Consider the following 10,000-nt stretch of genomic DNA (forward strand, 5'->3'; position numbering starts at 1 on the left):
AATTGAGCGGAGATTTAATTCTTCAATTATTCTGGGGGGGGGGGGGGGGTGGATTGAACCGTGAATAATTGCACAGCAAAAACTCTACCATCAAAGGTGTTGTATTTCTTTTGTCACCCAAAGCAGACATGGCCTGCCATTCCATCGAGAAATACAGTGAACGTATTATGATAATGACATTTGTAACCCTGAAACCACCATCATATGCTGCTATAGCCCAACTAACACTCCAGACAACGTTGAAGAGGTAATTCAAGATAGATATCCAAACGGCCACCTTGTCAAGATAGAGGTTCCTATTACAGGCTTGAAGCTGCAAAATCAGCCCTAGATAACGAGGCCTACAACAAAGTTATCGATGAAGTACTTATATCTAAAGCAGAACAGCTCGAGAGTGCACACGAAGAAAACAGGCACACTGCAGCCTGAGCAGCGCTCAGAGAATTGACCAACAAGAGAGCTTCACCTGTTATTAAGATTGAAGGAGTAGACTCCAAAGATTGCCTGAACAATTGGTTTCACCACTTCGGCACACTTCTCGGTAAACCAGAACAACAACCTGTGGACCTAAGTGAGCCTTTCTACAACTACAAAGTCTCTGATCAATTACCTATCAACACAAATCCATTCTCTATTGCCGAGCTTCAAGTATGCCTAAGAAGGACCAGTAACTCCAAAACACCAGGCCCAGATTATATTCCGGCTTTAATATGGAAGAATCATCATTTTCATTTTCATTCACTGGGAAGAAACCAACGGCTTTCTAATAGTTCTATATTCAACCTATTCCTAAGAAAGGCAACATGCGACTGCCGGAAAATTGCAGAGGACTCACCTTGTCGCCGATTGCATCAAACATTTACAACTCCCTTATTCTTAGTCGCTTGGCACCGTATATCGAGCCACTCCTCCGAAGAAACCAAAACGGTTTTCGCAAAGGACGATCTCCGCCACCACAGATCCTCGCTCTCAGAAGTATAATCGAAGAACTGCATGAAGGCCTCGGGAAAGAAAGTATCCATTGTGTTTGTTGACTTTTGTAAGGCATACGCCAGTGTGGACAGGTCCTGAGTAGCATAGAAGGTCACACTTACATGGAAATCAAGGTAAAAAATGGTTAGATGACACATTTTTCAGTTTAGTTAAGATGTGTTTAACATGGATGAGAAATTAAAGATTTCGAACCCTACTCTATTAAATGGAAATATAACGTTAACTTTAATAAGAGAAGATAGATTAATCTGTCAGTGACACAGACATACATGTACTCGGAAAAATCGAGCCGACCCTACCACTTTCTGATTACTGGTTCGGATGCTCTACCGCTGAGCTACAGGAGGCTCGTGAGAGTGAGGCAATTAAACTAGGTTCATGCTATCGAATGCTCATCGTTTCGACTCCTGTTAGGAGTACTCAGATTTTTTTCCGATAATGCTCGTGTCACTGGCAGATCAAAATCTCTTCTCGTTCGTTTACCGTCCGGCCTAAAAATTTTCCATCACATTAACTCTCAGAACTTGAATAGTTAACAAGTATTCCCCGAAGTGGACCGGAGGTGGCTAGTGGCGGATAGCCACCGACACTGAGCTGAATAGTTGTTTTAATATATACAAAAACCCAATGAAATAATACAGCTCGTTTATCCCTGCAACGATGATTACAACATTTTCGGGCGGAAATCCAGATCGAGGTACTTGAAGGTGAATAGCAGAGGATATTCGTAGTTTGAGTAGCCAATTAGAGCGTGCCTTCAACGCTATCCAGAGTATTTTAGTATATACTAAATTCCGATATTGTTTTCTTCGATGTTTGGCACTTCGGTTTGAACAATTCGCAAAATCGATCCTGGAGCTTTGTTTGTTTTAAAAAACATACGCCAACATACCGCAGTAATTCAAATCTGACGTTAGTTTTGTCATCTCACAAAACATGGGCAAATCCTATAAATGTCCCTTTCAAATCTTGACTTCCCAAAATAGCACTTCGTAATCGAGTCCTCTCACTCTTCAACGTATACTTTAAACCAATCAACAAACATTCAGTGACCCATTCTTCAGTTTCGTTTTGAGGTATCATGACCGACTGAAGCAGTTTAAATATATCCCGGGTTTCTTACCAGTAACATTGGTCTTTTGTTTCAGAATCTCTGCAGCAGCAGCCCGTGTCTGAATGGTGGAACATATCAAGCCGGATTTACTAGTAAAGGATTTCGATGCCTTTGTACCAATAGTTCCTTTGCGGGAATTCATTGCGAGGGTAATTTACAAAACGCTGATTTTAATATGAAAGCAAACTGAAACGCTTAATAACGCAGATGTTCGAAATCTGCTTTTAAATTTATCACGTAACCACAGATATAACAAAATTGCTTTCTTCCGTTACAAATATTTTTTTTCTTTTGTTACTTTCTTTCTTAGTTTTGCAAATAGCCAAACTTGCAAGTTTAAGTGCTCGACGCTGGCAGTGACAAGATCATGATGACTAGCATTGGAAGCTAAAGAAATTTCCGTCTCAGTTGTAATTTTTCTTGTGAATAGTATCCATCTGTTGAGGCTCGGACATGTTCACAACTTACTGAAACTGCTATCTACATTGGGAGAAGCAGTTCGTAGTTTCTGTAATCAACAGATGCCTCCATGAGCCTCTTTTTGTGTTGTTTGACCTTACGGAGTAAAAACCACGAAGTCCCCGGGCTAGGTTGTCTGACAAGTCTCAGTTTGGTATATTATGATTTCCTCTTCAGCAAAATCGTGCAGCCAATTGAAACGAATGGTTCCTGCAGCAGAGAGTGGAGTTTACATCATCGATCCTGATGGCAAAGGAAACTTAACGCCATTTAAAGTCACCTGCAACATGACTGACAAGAACGGAGTCGGCGCGACAATGATCAGTCACGACAGTGAGGAGAGAACGCATGTCAAGGGATATGAATCAGGTGGTAGTTACTCACGTAACATTCAGTACACTGGAACAAGTTTGTCTCAGCTGGCGATGCTCACCAGAGTCTCCTCACACTGTGAACAGTTTATCAAGTATGAGTGTCTTCATGCTCTGATTTTTCGCCGCAAAGGTAGAGGAGGATGGTGGGTGTCGCGTGACTTAAAAAAGATGTTTTATTGGGGTGGAGCATCTGGTAATGGCAAATGTGCCTGCGGAATGACCAACTCATGCGCAAACTCCAGCTTTGGTTGTAACTGTGATAAGAATGACATGGTCTGGCGTGCTCAGCTCAGGTTTGGAGATACTGGACACACCAGAGAGGAAGGTTACCACAAACTCGGAAAATTCAAATGCTATGAAATAGAATGATCTCAAGACACTCGGAAAATTCAAATGCTATGGAACAGCATGATCTCGAGAGATCTTATTTTAGTATCTGTTACAACTGTATCACGCACGTCATTTTAGTTAAATTCATGCCACGAAGATGCTGATAAAGTTAGATGGAACACAGTGTTATTCTCAAAAAAACTGTAGAACAACAGAAAATATATAGAATATAAATCTTAAATCTTTAAAGGAAGAATTCTTCGCTATAAGATGAAGTTTCGTTTCATTTCTCAGCTATTCGCATCTCAGTAAACCAACACTAAATTGAAATCTTCTAGAATCATCAAATGAAAATTTTACTGAAATTCAAAAACATGAGCCTAACAGCCTCTTACTTAAAAGACCGATAAAACGACACGTACATGAGCTTATACCGGATAAAACACTCCTCATTAAAATTCTTTATTGCCCCCGCAAGGGACTTTGTCTGCTGAGGCAAATGCCGAGAAGAAGTTATTGTAGTCCTCTCCAAAGATTCGAACCCTCTACCATGATTGGACGTCCGAGATTACGTCTCCTCTGTATTAACCGATAAGCCATCTATTAAGCAAATGAAATGTGCCAGATGTTTTTTTCTTCCAATGAGTTTATAGAAATTACTTCATGGAAAATGCGCGCGTACGATTTTTATTTACGAGTTGAGTAGTATCAGAAAACTCACTCGTTCGCTGCACTCTCTCGTTCGTTTTCTGATACGAAATAACAAGTGAATAAAAATCGTACAAAGCATTTTCCATGCTGTAATTCGTTTATTTCGTAGGTACTGAAGTTTTTTTCGTGGTAGTGTTTGATAGAAAAATTTATTTCGCACGAATGGAGTGGGGCGATGAAAGCAATAAACACTGGTTTAAAATCGCCCAACCGACAATTTTTTAAAATAAAATTTACACTTACTGTGTTTCAGATATTCCAAAGTAGTCCAAAGTGAAGAGTGTTTTTAGTTCGTTGCTTGTCAAAGTGTTACACACTCAAATCAGAAAAACGTTTTATTAAAGCACCAGCTCCGTACTTTTAACTACTCTCCGAGCACATTGGTTTTTACTCTCTACATTTCCTAGCATACATTGCGGATCCTGAGCTTACAGTCACACACTCAACAATAACATGTCACGCAGCTTACACACTTCCCCACCAAAATGAAAGTGTTCTTAAAAATATTACAAAACTATTTATCAGAGTTCTCGACACCTATGCTGTAGATGTTGCTTAATCTTTGTCTCTTTCTAGCGTTTTGCGCCTTTATCTGGAATGTTCAGATCTTAGATGAAGTTCTTCTCATGCCCTCTAGTAGTGGGCAAGTTGTAAGCAGCATGGCCATACGCATTAAGAAAAGGGCGCTCCACGGTGAATAGCTGCCGTCTCTGGACCTTGGATGGAGTTAACAAACTAACTGCTGACTACTGGTTCAACACACGGGTACTGTGGATTTCCCAGGGAGTTGTTAAGCCAGGATCTGCGACTGCCTCCTCTGACGCTGCGGTCGAGTCCGCACGTCCTGCTCAGCAATGTCCTCCCCCTCTGGCTGTTCAGTTTCATCATTTCCAGCACTCCCTTCATTTTCAGGTTGCGGTTCGTCTGATGGCCCATTTGTGCCCTCCGTTGTCGCTTGATTCTCGACTAAGTCTGAAGGCAAGTCCGTTTTTCTCTGTAAAAGACACGCCAAATCTTGAGGAGTGGAGATTACGTCATTGACCCTGACGGTGAAGGAGGCTTGGCACCATTTGAGGTAACCTGCGGCATGACTGTAAAGAATGGAGTTGGCGTGACAATCATCAGTCACGACAGTGAAAGCAGAACGCATGTCCAGGGATGTGCACCAGCTGGTTGTTACTCACGTGACATTAACTACAACGGAGCGAGTCTGTCTCAGCTGGCGATTCTCACGAATATCTCCTCACATTGTGAACAGTTTATCAAGTACGAGTGTCATGGTTCCATGATTTTTCGCAAAAAAAGTTTAGGTGGATGGCAGGTGTCACGTGACTCGAAAAACATGACGCATTTGGGGGGAGCATCTGGTAATGACAAATGTGCCTGCGGAATGACCAACTCATGCGCAGACCCCAGCTATGGTTGCAACTGTGATAAGAATGACATGGTCTGGCGTGAAGACAGCGGTCTCCTCACTGACAAGAAAAATCTTCCAATTAAACAGCTCAGGTTTGGAGACGTCACTCCACTTGAGGAAGTCTATTACACTCTCGGGAGATTCAAATGCTATGGAACAGCATGATCTCGCGAGTCTATCACGGTCTAATGACAAAGCGACTGTCATTGTTGTTATGACTCAGGGGTTATATCACGTACTAATCGATAAATTCACAGCACGCAAAATGCTGATAAAGTTGGATGGCACATAGTAATCTCCACAAAATTAAGAAATTACACAAAATTTAACAAAGCATACGTACGTACGTACATACCACAAATTTCAATTCTTGGCCTTCTGCTGCCGGTTTACCGCGTATATCAATGATTTATTAGTGGGACGGCTGGAATACTGTGATGTTATCCTATATTATATTATATACGGATAACTTGATCGGACATTGTCCTATTTCTAGTGTGCAGTGCGATTTGTTTATTACATTGAACTCAAAGCTCAATTAATGCAGATTTGGATGAAGTCGGTAAATAGCTCATATCTAATCCACTTAGCTCGGTAAATCCAAATTAACAATCATACTGATAGAAGCCAGCGCGAATTGACTCTCATATTACCAAAACTATTAACATTGAAGGTGTAGTTACCAATAAACATTTAATTGGCAAGATCAGGCATCTCGATTTTATTAGTAACACGACATGTAACAAGCTAAGCCCTCTCGTGCAAGCGTATAAAGTACGATCCTTTTTTTACCGTTAAGAGGAGGGACGTGGAATGTGTTTTTCACTATTAGCATCTTATCTTTATGCGACTTTGCCGGTCTGCAGGGGTACTGTAACTTTAATTATCAGCTATAAGCTCTACAAAACACTGAAAGCAGAGTGTATAATCCTATATCCTTACACCTCGTGCATCATCCACTGAGGCCTTCGAGAAACTTGGATGGGAGCTGCTCTCAAGAAGACCTGCTGAACACTGACAATTATTTTCAGGTTGAAGGACTCACAAAATCGTTCCCATCCGTTTTTAGCATTGTATTTCAATTACCCTATCGTGATTATTACACCAACTGACGACTAAAGAGACAACACAACGCAACATCGTTTTAATTAAAATTGGGTTTTGGTTCTGAACTTCGAGAAACCTTGGTTGAAATGGGTGTTTCTAAAACGAAGACCCAAGAACGAAGACCTGAGACCTAGAACCCACTCATCTAAAACGAAGACCCTGTGATGTAAAACGAAGACCCATTGATCTAAAACCAAGGTCTACTCTCAAAAATGTCAGAACCGGATGCCAAGCAGCTTATGGCTGGTCGATGGTGACTTGCGGAATATCACGAAAAACATAAATTGCTGGAAAAGTACAAAGATTATGAAATTTTATTCTATCGTAGATACGCAGATGACACTTACTGTTTATTTCACAACCAACATGATGCAATGAAGTTTTTGGACTATTTCAACTCTAGACATCTTCGAATTAGGTTTATTTATGAGACACAAGTTGATGGAAAACTACCTTTACCTCATCTGACTGTAAACAAAAATGCACTACTAGTTGTTTTACGATCATAGACTCAGCTAGAGACGCAGATTGTCTTAAGTTGAAAGAAGCTATCTAAATTTCACGTTTAAAGCAAGCCAGAGTCAAATGTGTAGTTACAGCAAAGTAATATTTTTTTTTTTTGCAAGCAAACTATTTAATACTTGTGCATGCACAAATTGATATCATTTTTTTCAAACATAACCGTCATTGTAACCAAATTTTAAATTTTAACGTTCTCCAATTGTAACGTTGCACTCAGTATAGGAGCGAAAAGTTTGTTATTTAAATTAAACTGAGGATGGCATGAGTAATGCCGAAACATGTCATTAAATAGTTAGTTCGTGTGTCTTAAATTTAAAGATATATTTGTTATTGTAATTTGGCTATTTCTAATCTTTGTTGAAGGTTCCTTCTGAGATTGCTATATCATCATCAGTTACCATGGTCATCATCATCATCATCAATTGTCAACTAGCCGGAAAGCCATTTTTAGTTACGGGAACAATTTAAAATGAAGTATTTTTATGAGCTGCCTTGATATGCAGACAAGGATGATTCCACGCAAAAGTCGTGATAAAAGAGATGTGCCTTAATTGCAAACAAGCCAGCAGATCGAAGAATCTAGAAGGTTATCTCTCGCTGGGTGATCAAAAGGCACGTTCATTTACACATGTGAAACAGGTCACATGCTGGCGTGGACGTTTTTTTTTTTTTTTCCATTGTTGCTCGAAGAAATAGTGACCCGATGAGATTGCGCTAACCAAATGAAACCGCTTGCCAGTGACATGAAAAAAATTCCTCTGAGCGTTGTTCCCGTAGTTAGCATCTACAGCAAAGACATAATTTAATGAAGGGACCTTTCTCCCCTAGTGTGTTTTGGGACGTCAAGGCCGTCAATTCCCTTCGTTAGCTCCCTTTCTATAGGACGAAGACGTTCTCCTGCTTGTTAGAATTTGCAAACTAAGAACACATTTTTTCGCCAGGAATTAAAACAGAGAAACTGAGCTCAAGAGAGTCGGTTCTGACTTTCAAAGCTGCGCTGTTACTTAGGCATTTCTTCTTGTTGAACACGTCTTGACAATTGGCTCAGGGGTAAGCATATTACTAGGTTGCAGCTGTACAGAGGCTTATTACTCTTGTAAAGCAATAATCATATTTTCACAGTGGTTGAGGGGCGCTTCCTAATAGTTTAAGGTTATTCCCTTGAAATTGTTCTACTATCAAACTTTTTTGGAAACTTGGCGTAATTAATATTCATGAAATGAACATTTCAAAAATGCAATAAAAAAATGGGGTCAACGTGATTGTTTACGCGTCAGCAGGCTCTTAAAATGGGGTATTTTTGTTGTTTTCGCCTTAAAAATTCGAATCACCTTCATACAGAATTAAGTCTTGGTTACTACAAAGACACAAAATTTTACCTTGAAAATAAAGCTTCTATTATTTACATAAGCAGTAATGCTTCATTTACGCCAACTTTGATTCCCTGGTTGTGGGAATATTGCACTTTTTGGGACAGTTCCGTGGTTAGCTTGAAGTCCTCGCCTTGGGTAAAATACACCCAGTAAGGAACTGTTTTCCAAAAAAAAAAAAATTCATGTTCTACTATCAAACTTTTTTTCTTCTTCAAATATGTGCTTTATTAGACTGTTCTTAGCAAATACCTGAAAAAAAAAAAAAAAAAATCGGGGGTCACCCTGCTCGTTTGAGAGAAAAGGAGCATTTATTTCGCTATCGGGTTAAGTTTGAGCGAAATCTCTTACGTTTTGTATGCGCACGTGCTCATGTGCACGCGCTAATGACGCGAAAATCGTGCGCAGTAGGGATGCGCAATGCAATACTAAGGAATTACCTTAAAAGCAAATTAAGGAGGCGCTTTCTTCGAACAACATCTGGCTTTCATTATTTCAGTCCTCATTTTAATTAATTCCGTGGCAGATTTTGATAGATTTTGTCAAGGAGGATGACAGCATTTGGCAGACTTATCATTAAGAGACTAAAAAGAAACGTCATGAGCGATGAGAAACATGCAGGTGCTGATCATCCAAAGGAAAGGAAAGAAAACAACGGAACCGTTCGTTCTGAACTGCTATCGGAAATGCATCAAATCCGCATTTTCCTAGTGATATTGTTTTACACACAGCTTAGTGCGTTGGCCGTGCTGGGAAACGCACAGTGCCGCGAATCAAGAAGTGAAGGAGGAGTTGTAGGTAGGTTTTTTACTGCTTTAACGAGTGTATCAACGATCCGCCATGCATGAGTATCAACTTTTGGTGGTAGACCAAGAAATGTGATTTGAACAACAAAACAAAGCTTGTCTCGTGACTGAACCCTACTCAACCTTCATGGGGATGGTTAAACCCCCTGGAAACAAAGGTAAATTAAACTTTAACGTCATTGTTACGAGTACTGAAATAAACTCTGATCGTCTCCGGGTGAAAATGAGCTAAAATTGACATCAAGGGATTATTCTATGTTTGTACTCTGTGTCTTTAGATCTTCCCATAGTCTTCTCTCTTTCTCTACGTGTAAGAATATTTTGCCGATCGCGAGTACCTTCGAATTTCATTGTTTATCTGACTTTGGCAATTAACATTCTAGTGATAAAAGAAGGCAAGACTTAGTTTGGTTTTCAAGAAGAAGATTAAAAAGAAAAGTAATATTTATTATAGTAACTTGTAAATTTAATTTGTAACTGATTTGAAGGAAAGACAATCGAAAAATGAACTGGAAACTTTGAGGACACTTATTTTTCTGAACTATGCATTTTGCTTGTCCGGCAAGCATGGCAGAGTATTTCCACATTTTCCTTGACCCCCAAATCTTGTTGCGAGATATGAATAACTTACCCTGGGTGCCAGGGGTTTTATTTTTCTTTCGCGAGGAGCGAGCGGTTAAAACGGAAATGCGAAAAATAAGAACCTCTGGTCAAGGCGGTTAAGAATTTGTGATTATGAACACGGTCGTTGATTGGTTTTCATAGTCAGTGCCAGTCCTTTCCGAGTAAAACAATTT

At 39.9% G+C, this 10,000-nt stretch overlaps 2 protein-coding genes and 1 pseudogene across 2 annotated transcripts; all 3 read left to right on the forward strand.

Moving 5' to 3' along the window:
• The first annotated feature begins 2,131 nt into the window (after positions 1 to 2,131).
• Positions 2,132 to 3,408, forward strand: LOC138022356 (neurexin-4-like). Its single transcript, XM_068869466.1, has 2 exons — positions 2,132 to 2,256; positions 2,744 to 3,408. The coding sequence occupies exon 2, from the start codon at positions 2,770 to 2,772 to the stop codon at positions 3,307 to 3,309; it is 540 nt and encodes a 179-aa protein (XP_068725567.1). The 5' UTR covers positions 2,132 to 2,256; positions 2,744 to 2,769; the 3' UTR covers positions 3,310 to 3,408.
• Positions 3,409 to 5,068: 1,660 nt separating this feature from the next.
• On the forward strand, positions 5,069 to 5,563 carry LOC138021026 (neurexin-4-like). The gene has a single exon (XM_068867904.1). The coding sequence runs from the start codon at positions 5,069 to 5,071 to the stop codon at positions 5,561 to 5,563; it is 495 nt and encodes a 164-aa protein (XP_068724005.1).
• A 3,385-nt stretch (positions 5,564 to 8,948) lies between these two features.
• The window catches only part of LOC138021027 (neurexin-4-like), a 25,498-nt pseudogene continuing 24,446 nt past the window's right edge, over positions 8,949 to 10,000 (forward strand).

The sequence above is a fragment of the Montipora capricornis genome, chromosome 10, assembly GCF_036669925.1.
Source record: "Montipora capricornis isolate CH-2021 chromosome 10, ASM3666992v2, whole genome shotgun sequence".
In the NCBI taxonomy this organism is placed as follows: Eukaryota; Metazoa; Cnidaria; class Anthozoa; order Scleractinia; family Acroporidae; genus Montipora; species Montipora capricornis.

Excerpts from the sequence above, each read along its gene's own strand:
- LOC138022356 (XM_068869466.1), top strand. The coding sequence starts at position 2,770 with ATGGTTCCTGCAGCAGAGAGTGGAGTTTACATCATCGATCCTGATGGC.
- LOC138021026 (XM_068867904.1), top strand. The coding sequence starts at position 5,069 with ATGACTGTAAAGAATGGAGTTGGCGTGACAATCATCAGTCACGACAGT.